The sequence below is a fragment of the Apodemus sylvaticus genome, chromosome 1 (genome assembly GCF_947179515.1).
Source record: "Apodemus sylvaticus chromosome 1, mApoSyl1.1, whole genome shotgun sequence".
Classification (NCBI taxonomy): Eukaryota; Metazoa; Chordata; class Mammalia; order Rodentia; family Muridae; genus Apodemus; species Apodemus sylvaticus.
In genome coordinates, this window is record NC_067472.1 from 168993258 (window position 1) to 169007587 (window position 14330).

General features: G+C 49.4%; 1 protein-coding gene across 1 annotated transcript; it reads right to left on the bottom strand.

Annotated features, from left to right (window-relative positions):
• Window positions 1-1106: 1106 nt before the first annotated feature.
• Window positions 1107-12929, bottom strand: Kdelr1 (KDEL endoplasmic reticulum protein retention receptor 1). Its single transcript, XM_052162772.1, has 5 exons — window positions 12642-12929; window positions 11886-11986; window positions 11548-11706; window positions 3180-3432; window positions 1107-1846 (listed from the first exon to the last, which is right to left on the bottom strand). The coding sequence occupies exons 1-5, from the start codon at window positions 12730-12732 to the stop codon at window positions 1812-1814; spliced, it is 639 nt and encodes a 212-aa protein (XP_052018732.1). The 5' UTR covers window positions 12733-12929; the 3' UTR covers window positions 1107-1811.
• Window positions 12930-14330: the final 1401 nt, after the last annotated feature.

The window sequence follows — 14330 nt, forward strand, 5'->3', positions numbered from 1 at the left end:
GCATACAAGACCCAGAATCTGTTCCTCGGCACTGTAACAAAGCGTTCTCCTGTCACTGACCAGAGCCAGAGACGGGGAGCCGGGAAGGGCTAGGTGTGAGGCCCATCATTTATGGGCTCTGTTTTGTTGGGTTTTGTTTGTTTGTTTTTGTTCTGTTGTTTTGGTTTTTTGAGACAGTGTGTCTCTGTGTGTAGCTCTGGCTGTTCTGGAACTCACTGTAGACCAGGCTGGTCTTGAATTTACAGAGATCTGCCTGCCTCTGCCTCCTGAGTGAACACCCAGCTTTCATTTGCTTTTTTAATTCTATAAACAAAACCACACTCAGTATTGGCCCAGTAATAAATGGTAACAGCTCATGGTTAAGAGTTAGCGCTGTGGCAAATGCAGGCATCCCGTCTATTCAGCCTCAGCCATGGGCTGCCGTCTGAAGGGTGGCCACCACTGCCCACTGACCAAGTTCTTTTAAAGGGGCCAGAAATCCAGACTGGAGGATAATGATCTTGTTTTTAAAAGCTAGCAACCTTTTGTTGTTGATGTTGTTTTGTTTCATTTTTATTAAACAGTATCAAAATGCCAGGTTTGGAGTATGTCTGGATAGATGGCCCAGCCATTAAGAAGACTCACTGGCTGCTCTTGCAGAAGACCTGAGTTCAATTCCCAGCACCTACATAGCAGCTCACAACTGTCTTAACTTCAGTTCCAGGGGATCTGACAGCCACTCCTGGCCTCTGTGGGTACCAGGCACACAAATAGTACACATACATACATGCAAGCAAAATACTCATACACATAAAAAAAAATTTTTGTAAATGCCAACTGGGGAAGGACAGGGGATGTCCCACCCACGGGCTAGGACATGCACTGGTCTCCACGGTCTGCTGTGGTAGTTAGGTCTGGGCAGTCTTCAGGTACGCTTCTATACGAAACAAAGAGTCAGATTCTCCCTACCTCTTCCCTGCAGAACCTCAAAGCATCGGGTGTACTGGAGAGTCCTGCGAACCCCATTTCTCTCCTCCTAGAGTGTAGATTATCCCCACAAGGTCCATGATGTGAAAGTTGAACAGACCTAGTACAAACCAAAGTGGGCAGGAAACGGCAAAGAGGAGGACAGTTTTCCTTGGTTTATTTCAAGAGAACAAAGAATCAGCCATCAAATTCTGTACAAAAACATGGTGTTAGAGTGTAGTCTGGGTCGCACCTGGGTCAGCCAGCCTCTTTCCCTTGCCTAAGCCCATAGCTTCCCCTAATTTATCAAAAACAGGACAACCCTACCCTACCCTCCCCAACACACAAAAAGCTAACAAATTCTGAGGGGAAAAAGTCACAAAAAATTAGGAAATCCTCCTTAACTTTGTTCCTTCTTACCACCAATCCAGGGACATGTAGGGAGCAGCTCCGTCAGCCACGGTGGGCAGGCGGACATTGGCAGACGTAGTGTTTGGCAACCATGGGGCTGGGCTGGGATCTTGGAGAAAGGAGTCGACCTCCCCTGGCCCTGATCCAGAGAACACTCAAAACACAGTTTATAAAAACCAGGGCCAGGAAGAAGAGAAAAAGTCATCAGAATCAAAAACTAAATAGTGGAAAGATTTGTTTGTTTTTCTTCTCTAAAAGGCAAAAGGCTACAAACAGCTCAGGTCCTGAGCTCCCCAGGAGAGGGGTCTTCCATGGACCCCAAAACCCAGCTGAGGGGTGGGGAGCCAGGAGAGGTGAGCTCTTTACAAAGTCAACTCTGGATGGGAAGGCTCTTGGTCTCCAGCAGCCTCCCCCTGCCTCCTGCCCTGCCTCGGAGAAGGCTGGGGAGGCCAGGGTTACGCCGGCAAGCTCAGCTTCTTCCCCTTCAGGACTGTGGAGAGAGAAAGACAAGGTGGGCCTTACCTCCCACCCTACAGAGGAGCACCTCCCACCCTACAGAGCAAGGTCCACTGTGAGTTGAACAAGGAGAGGGAACCCCCAGAACTCTGCATCCTGGACTACTAGGTTGAGTCTAGATGAACCAGGGATGGAGCAAGAATCATGACCTTGTCTCAAGGCCTGAGCAGAGGCAGCCCCGAGCACGCTCTGTTTTCAGGACTGCTGACTAGAAACCTGGATCACTACACAAAGGGGCAGACAGACTAGCAGGGTTGTCTAGACAAAGACTGCCTAGCCCTTCCAATGTTCCAAGCCTTAATTCTTGGGCCTGAGAAGAACCTGAATTCCAAGCTCTTGTCTTGATTGTCAGACTATTTGTGTTTTTGTGAAGCTTAAGCTAGCCTGAACCTCAACACAACCCTGCCTTAGGATCCACGGGATGGGTAACAGGCTCAGGGCTACTGCCTCTTTCCTTCCCATACTGAGCCCTGGTCTTTAGGTTTTTGCTTAAACATCACTTTAAAATGTCCATAGGCCCTGGTTAAGACTCATCACCCCAAGACTGCACGCCTGCCTTCGCCCAGTCAGTGCTCCTCTCGTGGCTAGAGCCTTCCCTTACAGTTCAAGTGCTACCTTCCTCAGGAGGATCTAAGGGAGGATGGGCCTTGACCACTATTTCCACTACACCTGAGCCTTAGACACACAGATACTCAGAAGTTCATACAATGAGAATTACTGAATCTCACTGGGCAAGAGTCCCTGCTCTGCCAGTTCTCCACTTGTGGTAATCCAGCCTGAAGTCAAAACTTGAGCCTCAGGCTAGAGAGATGGCTCAGCAGGTAAGAGCACTGACTGCTCTTCCAAAGGTCCTGAGTTCAAATCCCAGCAACCACATGGTGGTTCACAACCATCTGTAATGAGATCTGATGCCCTCTTCTGAAGACAGCTACAGTGTACTTAGATATAATAATAAATAAATCTTTAGGCCAGAGCGAGCAGGGTCGACCAAAGCGAACAGAGGTCCTGAATTCAAATTCTCAGCAACCACATGATGGCTCACAACCATCAATACAGCTACAGTGTACTCATAGACATAAAATAAATAAGCTTAAAAAAAAAAAAAAACAAAACAAAACCTTGAGCCTCAGGGAAGCAGGGTTTGGAGTGTAAATAGGGGATGGTGGAACCCCAGAAGCCAGGAAAGGAAGCCCCATGCCTTGTGATATTTAGGAATATCCTAAATATATCCTAAAGATCCTGGGCCCATGGAATACAGGAGTGGGGAGAAAGCAGACCCCTTTCAGCCAGCCCTGCATCCCAGCTACCTTTGGTGATATAGAGGTAGAAGAAATCGCAGTAGAGGACTGTCTGGACCAGGCCAGCAACGATGGCGATGAGGTCGAAGAAGCCCTCGAAGTGATAGCGCCAGATCCAGTTGAAGAGATAGAGTGTACGGTAGACACCCAGTGCAAACAGGTAATGGCTGGTGATGGTCTCCGCCTCGCCCGTCTTGCTCACCATGAACAACTGTGGCAAGATAGCCACTGACTCTAGGTAGATGGAGAATGTCCAAAGGATCTGCAGAGGGAAGGGACGGGATGAGGCACTCAGCATCACAGGACAAGCACTATGAACAGACCCTAGTACCTAAGGCATGCCCCACCTTAGTAAGCCCACACCACCAAGGCACCATTTTCCTCTCACCATAGCCTTCTACTAACGCCTTCTACTAATGCCTGAGGTGATCAGACCCTTTCCCATGACCACAGAGCTGGGGCCTGACTGGAGTGCAAGCTCATGTGCACTTTACATCTCCAAGAGCAAAAGGCCCCCAACTCCTCCTCCCGTCTCTACACTGGAGACCATGTCCTGCTTTCATAAGGAGGCAGAGGCAGGTGGATCTCTGACTTTAAGGCCAGTCTGGTCTATAGAGTGGGACAGTCAAGGCTATACAAACACCCTCTCCCCCCAAAAAACATACAGTTATTCCCTTGCTTAAAAATCCTTGGTTGCTTGTTAGTCAAAATAAAATCTAGACTCCAGCCCTTTTCCTCTCTTCCCTCCTTCTCTGGGCAGCACAGACCAAGTTTCCTCCTGCCACAGGGCCTTTGCACTTGCATATCATCCCGCTGAACGCTCCTAACCTCAGCAGCTAGCCACTTCCTAGAAAAGGCCCACCTTGGACAGTCTTCCTCCAAGATTCATGACAATTTGCCTTTTTGGATTATTTTATTTACAACTTTAAAAATATAGGGCTAGCCAGGCAATGGTGGCACATGCCTTTAATCCCAGCACTCAGGAAGCAGAGACAGAGGCAAGGTGGATTTCTGAGTTCAAGGCCAGCCTGGTCTACAGAGTGAGTTCCACGACAGCCAGGGCTATACAGAGAAACCCTGTCTCAGAAAAAAAAAAAAAAAACTATAGGGAGACAGCCTGGTGATTAAGAGTACTGGCTACATATCTAGAGGGCCTGGTTTTGGTTCCCAGCACCCACATGGAAGTTCACAACTATAACTCCAGTCTCAGAGATCCAGCACCCTCTTCTGGCCTGTGGGGTTGGCGTGTATATGCACTGCACAGACACACATGCAGGTAAAACACCCACTGTAGTAGTTTGAATATGCTTGGGCCAAGGAGTGGCATTATTGGGAGGTGTGGCCTTGTTGGAGGAAATAGTAGGGGTAGACCCTTCCTCCTAGCTGCAGTTGGATCAAGATGTAAAACTCTCAGCTCCTCACCATCATGCCTGCTTAGATGCCGCCATGCTCCCAGCTTGATGATACTGAACTGAACCTCTGAACCTGTAAGCCAGCCCCAATTAAATTTTGTCCTTATAAGAGTTGCTTTGGTAATAGTTCACAGCAGTAAAACCATAACTAAGACAGAAGTCGTACCAGGGACTGGGCTATTGCTGTGATAGGCCTGACCATGCTTTTGTTTGGAGGAATGTGGATTTTAGGACTTTGGATTTGGAAAGCCATGGAGTGCCTTAAGTGGGACATAATAGGCCATGCCAGTAGGAATATGGAAGGCATTGGTGCTAATGGTGATTTGAACTCTAAAGATCATTCTTATGATGTTTTGGTGAAGAATGTTCCTTTTTGCCCTTGTCTGGAGAGTCTACCTGAGATTAAGGTAAAGAGATTTCAATTAATTGCATTAACAAAGGAAGTTTCTGAAATGCCCAGCATAGATTTTGTCCTCTGGTTTTCTCTCTTGAAGAGCGTTCTGATCAACAGCAGCAAGCTTAGAAAGGAAACATACAAAATGTATGGTTCAGACAGTAAAGGGCACAGGAACTACAATGAAGGAATCCTGTGACAAGGATATGAGATGGGATCAAGGGAGTGGTGACCTCAGCACGATGCCACCCAGCCAGGCGCATGCGCAGCTATCTGAGGGACATGCTGTGCTGGACACTGTTATGGCCTCCCTGTGGCTCTCATTTGAACATAAGGAGATAGGGTTATGTGTCAAGTTGACAAGGGATGGACTGTGATGGCTTTTCTGGTTACAACTTGATTAAGATCTAAAATGAAAAGCTGCGGTCCAGGCATGGTGGTACACACTTTAATCCCAGGAGACAGAGGCAAAGAGATCTCTGAGTTTAAGGTCAGCCTGGTACACGGCAAGTTCCAGGTTAAAAAAAAAGCTTAAGTCCAGGCATGCTTTTACCCAGCATTCAGGAGATAGTCATTCAGATCTCAAAGTCTACTGAACAAGTTCCAGGACAGCCAAGCTTAGACAGTGAGGGAGCTGGTAATAGAACAAGGGCCAGGCTAGAGAGACAGCTCAGCAGTTAAGAGCACTAATGGTGCTGGGTAGTGGTGGTGCACGCCTTTAATCCCAGCACTTGGGAGGCAGAGGCAGATGGATTTCTGAGTTGGGGGCCAGCTTGATCTACAGAGTAAGTTCCAGGATAGCCAGGGCTACACAGAGAAAAACAAAACAAAACAAAAGTACTAACTCCTCTTCCAGAGGTCCTGAGTTCAATTCCCAGAAACCACATGGTGGCTCACAACCATCTGTAATGGGATCTGATGCCCTCTTCTGGTGTGTCTGAAAAAAGCAATGGTGTACTCATATACATAAAATAAATAATTATTTAAAAAAATAAATAAATAAGCCAGCCAATGTTCCAGCCCCAGCAAGCAGCAGAACTCAACAGCTTTGGCCACCTGGCTCTGGCTTTAGAGTCAAGAGGAGAAGGGACTCCTGGGACAACTGATGCTGGTGAGCTGGAGCTAAGAAATTAGGAAGAGACCAGCATCACTGAGAAGTCTTCTGGGAAGTGTTTTCTGAGAGCACAAAGAGGCTGTGTTCCAGAGATAACCTTGTGCTGGTAGCTGGACTTGGTAATGTGTAAGAAATACCCAGCTGGTACTAGTTTTGAAGGCATGAAGGTATCATGAAGAGCAGATAAGGCTTGGCACTCTGAGAGGCCATGGAAGGCCACTGGTGAAAGTACAGTCTCAGCTACAGTTGATGGCCCATGGCTGAAGAGGTCATGCAAAGGAAGCTTGGCACTATGAGGAGAGCCCATGAGAGGCTATTGGTGAAGCCTAGTTACAGCAGAAGACACCAGTGTATTGGAGATGTCAGTGCCCTGGGATGATCACTAAGAGCAGCAGCAGCAGTGGGGTGGATCAACCAGAGCCTAGAGTGCTACAGAGGGCAGAGCTGGAGAGTGACCCAAGCCCTTCAGAGGAGCCCAGAAGATCATGTGTGGATCACAGGCATTAGAACACAAGCTGCCAAACTGAAGTTGCCTTGGAAACCCAAAGATGGTGGAGATGCCAGGAAATACCTTGTGAGGAGAGCTACTAACAGGGAGTGGAACCAGCCGAAGAGAAAGTAGTTTTTTGCAGTCAACAAAGCTGAAAGGAGCTGGAGATCTGAAGAGTGCTTTGACATCAGACATGGAGATGCAGGGTTTGGAGTTTGCCCAGCTGGTTTTTTTGGTCTTGCTTCAATCCAATATTTCCTCACTATGACATTTTGGAGTAGTAATATATATCCTGTGATGTTGGAGGCACGTAATCTGCTTTTTAATTTTGATTTTATAGGGGATTAGAGTTAAGTGATTGGATGAATCTCAGAAGAGACTCTGAACTTTTAACATAGTTGAGACTGTTATATAGAGAATAGGACTTCTGAAGTCGGACTAAATGTATTTTGCATTATGCTGTGGCTACGTATGGCCCCCATAGACTCGTGTTTAGACAAGCCTGTGGGGCCAGGGAGTGCAATGTGGTGGTTTGAATGTCCTAGGCCCAGGTCTATTAGGAGGTGTGACCTAATTGGAGAAAGTATATCACTGTAATGGTGGCCTTTGAGACCCTCCTCCTAGCTACTTGGGGACAGCCCTCTCCTGGCTGCAGCTGGATCAAGACGTAGAACTCTCAGCTCCTTTCTAGTATCACTGAGTGTCGGTGACACTGAGGACTGAGCCTCAGAAGCAGTAAGCCAACCTCAATGAAATGTTTTCCTTTAGAAGAGTTGACTTGGTCATGGTGTCTCTTCACAGCAATGGAAACTTGAAGGCACCTACATACATAAAAATGTTTAAGAAAAAGTTTATGTGTGTGTATGTTTAGCTTGCATATGTATCTGTGCCCCACATGGTACCTGCAGAGACCAGAAGAGAAAGAACATCAGATCCCCAGGAAGTGAGGTTAACAGGAGACTTCCAGCCACCATGTGGGTGATGGGAATCTAACCCCAGCACTAGAATATCAGCAAGTGGTTATAACTGAGCCATCTTTCCAGCCCTATCTATGTGCATGTGTATATGCACCAGAGTATATGTATGTATACCACATGTGCTCAGGACGAGAGCATCAGATTCCCTGGAACCGAATGAACTTTCAGGCAGCTGTTAGCCACTATGTGCTAGGAGCTGAAGCCAACCAAGTCTTCTGTAAAAATCAGCACGTGAAGTGGCACGTGCCTTTAATCCCAGCGCTCAGGAGGCAGAACTCTCCACATCTGAGGTAAGCCTGGTCTACAGAGCAAAGTGCATGACAGCCAGGGCTACACAGAGAGACCTTGTCTCAAAAAACCAAAACTAAACAACCAAACAAAAAAACCACCAAACCCAAAACAAGTGATCACCCACTGAGCCACCTTCCCTACACCCTTGTTTATTTGGGGAATTTTTTTATGTTGTTTGAGATAAGGTATTACTACATAGCCTGCTTGGCCTGGGATTCACAGAGAGCCTCCAGCTTCTCACATGTTAGGGTTAAAGGCATGTTCTACCAACTTGGCCTCTTTGTTTACTGTTTTAAAGAGTCTTGTTATAGCCTGGTCTGTCGTGGAGCTGACTCTATGGCCCAGGCTTGTGCTGTACCCAGGAACCTGCTGTTACCACAACATGCTAGTTAGTCCACTGCACACGGCATGCTGTCCTGTCATGGCTCCTGTCTGTGAATCCTATGAGGTCTGGAACTTGTATCTTGTTCACCCCGGAGTCCTCAGCACCAGACACAGCTCCTGAACTATGGAGGCAGTGAGTCACCTAGAGTAAGTAGCTACAAAGGATGCCCATGCACAACATAAGCCACCCTTAAGGGAGCACAGACAGGCACCTTGGTGGCCAGGTCATCACAGCCTCTGTGAAGGCCCTGTTCTCTGAAAGTCCCACCCGGGCTACACAATCAGCGACATACTCGAAACCTCCCCTCAGAGGACAAAGTCAGGTGGGAGCTGTGACTTCTCCCCGATTGTTTTGGTTTAAAGGAAGGAAATGAGAAAGACAGGACATGCTGGTGACAACCCAGGAACCTGTCTTACACCAGGACACTAACTGGCTTCAGCCTTAATGCTTCAAGGTGTGTCCAGCACACCTTCATTATCCATGAGCAAACTGAGGGCCCGAGGACTGCGGACCCCTCCCAGCAACAGGACTCCAGGCCTAGTCCCCGACTATCCAGACTCCTCCAGGCGGCCTTAGGAGAAATATACCCATTCAGATGAACAGCACTCAGCCCTCAGCCCTCCAGTGACCCTGCGGGTCTGAAGCACAGCATACAAAACAAAAACAAAAACAAAACAAAAAAACAGGCCTGTTGTATTTTATCTGTTTGATATCTCAATTATTTTTTAAATTGTTTAGATTTACTTCATGTGTGCTACTGTGTTTCTTCTTTATTTTGTGTGTGTATGAGAAAGAGAAACAGGCAGTCGCTGACTCGCATAGGCCAGGCTGTCCTTTAACGGAGATCCGCCTGCTTCAGCTTCCCGAGGGCGGGCTGGGATTGACGGCGTCAACCACCGAGCTCAGCTGAATTGTTTAAGTTAATGTGTATGAATGTCACGTTCATGCCTGGTGCCAGAGGTCAGAAGCAGGTACTGGGTCTCCCAGAACTGGACCTGGATGACTGGGATCGAATATGTATGTATATGTTAACGTATGTGTATATTAAAGACTGAACTACATGCTTCCGAGAATGCCCTTCATCATGTCTCTCCAGACCCAAGATTTTTTTTAAGATCTGTTTTTATTTTTATTCATGTGTATGTCTGTATAAGTGAACGCCACATATACATTGGGTACCTGTGGAGGACAGGAAAAAAAACATAGGACCCCTGGACCTGATGTGACAGGTGAACGCCTGATGCGGGTCAGGTCCCGGGGACCAAATGTGCAGGGAATACTCTGAACTGCTGAGCTGTCTCTAGCCCTGAGTATGTTTTTTTTTATTTTGATTTATGTCATTTGTTTTATTGATTTTTATTATTAATCATTCATTCATTCATTTTGGGGCAGGGTCTCACTATGTATTCTTGGTGGCCCAGAACTCACTGAGATCTCCCTGCTTCCGCCCCAGATTAAAGACAGGCGCCTAGAGAGCTATGGTGGTGCAGGCTTGCAATACCAGCTCTGGGGGGCTCAAGCAAGAGTATTAGTTTAAACTGATGGCCATTCTGGCCCATACAGCAAAATCTTGTCTTAAAAGTTATTTTCTCCTCTTAGAATGTACTATTTACTAACATAGACTCAGAGAACAGAAGACAGTCACCCTTTCTGCCTATTCTACCTCAATCAGTCTCCTAACTGGAGACTGGAAAATGAGTCCAGTAATCCCAACTCAGCTGTGGTTGGGAATAAATCAGTGGGTTAGGTAATGCCCGTGCAGTGCAGTCGTGGCACATTTGCAGTCAGGGTCTAGCTGGGCTCCCAGCACAACAGCCCCCCTCCCTCTGGTACTTTAGGGGCCCATGGGCCTATGTTGACTGCAGCCTGCACAGTGCTTTTACTCATACATTTTGAGCTTTGCACAGTGACAATATCATAGCCAAGGAAGTTTATCCAAGGTGCAATTATTGCTAATTGAAAACTTTTCTCCTGGTGTGGTAGTGTATGCCTTTAATCCCAGCACTTGGGAGGCAGAGGCAGGCAGATTTCTGAGTTTGAGGCCAGCCTGATCTACAGAGTGAGTTCCAGGACAGCCAGGGCTACACAAGAGAAACAATGTCTCAGGAAAAAAAAACCAAAAACTGTATCTTGAATATGTGGCTAAAACATTAAAAAGCTAGATCTTGTCTGAGGACTCCCAAACTTGAGCTTCTGTTGAAAACCTTCTCACATCTGACCACCCCGGGCTGGCTCCCTGTAAGACGGGAGTGGGCTACAAAGGGAAGGAGTACCAGCCAATGATTCCTGCCAGTCCGTGAGGCATGAGCTCAACACATACAGACCCGACCAAACCACCAAAGGGTTAAAACCCAAACCACCACCACCACCACCACCACCACCACCACCACCACCACCACCTGGAGGTGGAAGTAGCATCCACAGACTAGCCAGGCCCTCAGCAAATGCTGATTGGTCCTTCCCCAAGGGTTGGAGGGCTCAGTGGTGCGCAGAGCCTGGGTTCCTACAGAAGGATGCTAAGAGGCAGGGATGACTTCATCTTGACCTTTTGGTAGTGTGTCCTTTTAGCTGCTGTTAACCTTTAATGGCTAAGCCATCTCTCCAGCCCCTTGTTTCCCCATTTTACAAAAAACCCAGGTGTACACTGGTCCACAGCCCCACCATTTTCCAGTTGAATAAGCAAGCTTCCTATCCCTGTACTCAGCTCCAGAGTCTCTGCATATAACCAACAGGCAACCCTGAACTCAGTAACCCTCTCATGATCCATTTTACAATGGGGAAACTGAGGCAAAGAAAAGACAAGTCACAGGCTGAAGTCATTATAGTAGAAATAGGCGCTCCCAATCAGGGGAGGGGACATACAGCTCTAATCCAGGCAGTGAAGCAAGGGGATTGTAAGTTCTAGGCCAGCCCCTATCTCAGAAAACCAATGACTGACAGCAGCTCGAGAACAAAACACTGGCCTCGCGTGCACAAGGCCCTAGCCTTTCTCTCCAACACTTCTGGGGAGGAAAAAAGCAATGAAAACTATGGTGTGGATCTGGGATGTAAATTCAAGTGGGATGTAAATTCCCGCCCGACCCTGCTTGCCGTTCCTAACCTTCATCAGCCCAGTTCTTCCTGGACTAGGTGTCCTTGGACACTGAGACGACTTAAGGGGTGCCACGCTCTCCAGCAGACATCAGCTGCTCGGAGCAGCACACGGGATGCAGTGCGGTGACTGTTGACAGTGTCTGCCACCACGAACCTAGGCTGTGCGTGTACCTTCTGAGTGACCTGCTGTCAGCCACTACACAGTCCCAGCAGAACCCTACCTCCAGAGGGGTGAAGTCATGGTTGACCAGGAACGCCAAAATAGCAGTAGGAACCACAAGGAACTCCACCCGGAACGTGTCGTGGTTGCCATCATAAGTAGCTTTGAACTTGCTGTAGATCATCCAGACCGTGGTAAAGGAACAAGCTATGTAGACCACCTAACAAGAGGGTAACAGGCCACCTCAGCTCACAGGCAGGCCAGGGTCGTGAGTGAGAAATCATGTCCCCAGCCCACCTCCCTCAGACCATATGTCTAGGCCCAGGCCTCTTCAGTGAGTCCTCCCTGGTCCCTGCCTGGAACCCTGCCAGGGGGAGGAGGGATTGACTGCAACTCTACCTTCATGCAGGTGTTGTAGAGTGAAATGTAGTTGGTGAACAGGTCCAGATATCGGGCAGTGAACACCACAGCAAACAGGACTTGGCTCTTCCCTGAAATGCCTGGTTGGGACAGAGAATGAGGGGCAGGGAGGAGGGAGCTGGAGGTGGGCTACTTGGGCAATAATAAACTAACGTGCAGCGCCTGGGCCAGCCCGCTGGAGCTCTAGAACACAGCGGTCCCCAAAGGCCTTTAAGCCTGAGCACGGTCCTTTCCCACCATCCACAGCCAGGGGGCAGCCGGCCCCAAAAATACTACAGACCGAGGCTCCATCCCAGGCTAGGCCTCACCGGTACTTCTGTCTCCTTCAGGTTCCCCTGACAGTCTAGACCTACATTGGGACCTAGGGAGAGTCCTGCCTGACTTCAGTCTCCCAGTCGGTCACCTTCCTCCCGCTCCCTTCCTGGCCTTCCACAGTCCACGTCACCAACTCCCAGCCACCTCCCCGCCTGCCATGGCTCCTGGTTCCCTGCCCCGGAACACCCATAGCTGTCCCAAAGGGTGCTGCAGAAGGAGGAACTGAGCGCCCGAAGCCACCCCCACCAAACTATGTGTCCCCCTTAGTCTAGGGAAAGCAGCTGACCCCCTGGTGACCCTAGAACTAAAAGAGTGATCCCCAGCAGGCAGTCCGGGAGGATTCTGACCTGCGGAGCTCCAGCCTTCCCGGTGCCCCAGGGCGGCCCGCTCCCGCCCCCTCTCCGCGGGGGCGGCTCTCACCCGCACACGATCGGGACTTCCAGATTTTGAGCAGTAACAAGATGATAGCTAGGAGGTGGGAGAGGTCTCCCAGGAATCGGAAGAGGTTCATGACTGGGGGACTCGGGCAGGGCTGAGCTGGGGGGAGGCTGGCCGGCCGGGCTGCCCCGGAGCTGCGGTGCTGCTGGGTTGAGGGCGGGAGAGAAACCCTTCGGTAGTTCAGCTCCGGGGAAGGGGCTCTGGAAGGTGAGCCGAGGCCGGAGCTGGTGGTAAAGCTGGCTGGGAGAAAAGGGAGGAGGGCCGAGGTGGGAAGGGAGGAGCCTGGACTGGAGCGCCACCCCAAGGGCGGGTTGACTGACTGGCGCCCTCTGGCGCCTGCCACCTGCCTTGCAGAGTTGTATCGAATACGCTTTCCTCAGCCTTCTACTAACTGATGGAAGGGTCTTTCGGGTCCCACATCCCCGGGTTCCTTCTCTTTAGCAAGGAACTGGAGAGAGTCCGCCTCACCTCTGCCCTTAAGCAGGAGTCCTGGAGTTTGAGTTCTGAATCTAAAGATCCTAGCGCTGCCTTGGGCGATGGTGCAGCCTGTAATCTTAGTACTGGGAGGATGAAACAGAGGGACCCCCAGGTCCAGGCCCAGAACTCCAAATTATTAACACTAATACTAATAGTAACAACAACAACAACAACAATAATCCCGGAGATTAAGAGGGTAGACCTGTGGCTTTGTCTGTGATCTCTAGTCCCAATTCAGTGAGAAGACCCAGGCCCCACTGCTGCACAGCAGGGGATCCAGACGGAGCCTGCTGCATCTAAACTCCTATCCCCAACAATCATTTCATTGCTCAACATTCTGACCTGTGAACCTTCACCCATAACCCCATCCTTCTTCTAAGACCCAAAATGTCAGGTCCTGGCTCTTTCAGAAATAGTCATCATGACGTGTCCCCACCAGATCTTAGGGCACAAGAAGTAGGGCTCCAACTGTGAGCATAAGGGGAGAAGTCTATACTCGTGCTATAGGCCTAGGTCCCAGCCCCTCTACACATTCATATTCCCCCCTCTCCTCCCCCCTCCTCCTCCCTACCCCCCTCCAGCCTCCATTCTCAGGGACCCAGGAGTCCAGAAGCACACTCCTCTCAATGTACAGACACTAAGGACCGTCCTACCAGAGGCAAGATGGACTGGCGACTTTATGGGGCCTCGGGAACCTCAAAGGTAGGGTTGTGGTTTAAGATTACTGTGTCTGTGACAAAGGAGGCAGTTTTCCTCCAGGGAATTGAGTACTCACTGCCGTAAGAGACTAGTCCCTCACTGATCAGGTGGTCCCTCAGTGAAGCACTTGCTCAAGATCTGGCCCCCGGGTATGAGGGAGAAGGACAAAGGGGAACCTGTCGTCTGAGAAAGGACAGTTCTCTAAAATCCTGGTTCTGAGACAACAGGGCCTTGGAATCTGAAACAGGAGATTCACCATCTGGAATCCAGGGAGCGTATGGACCCCTGCTTTGGAGGGAGGATAGCTGGGATCTAAACCCCAGGAGATAGTGCCAGAGTGTGGGCACCTAGGCCTGAGAGAGAAGGGCCGAGCCTGGACATGTAGGTCTGAGGGAGGAGGACTGGGATCCAGCCCCATCAGTCTAGGGGAGAAGAACTAGGGTCTAGCCTCTTGGGTATAAGGGACATCTGGCTGGGTCCAGGGGATAAGGGACT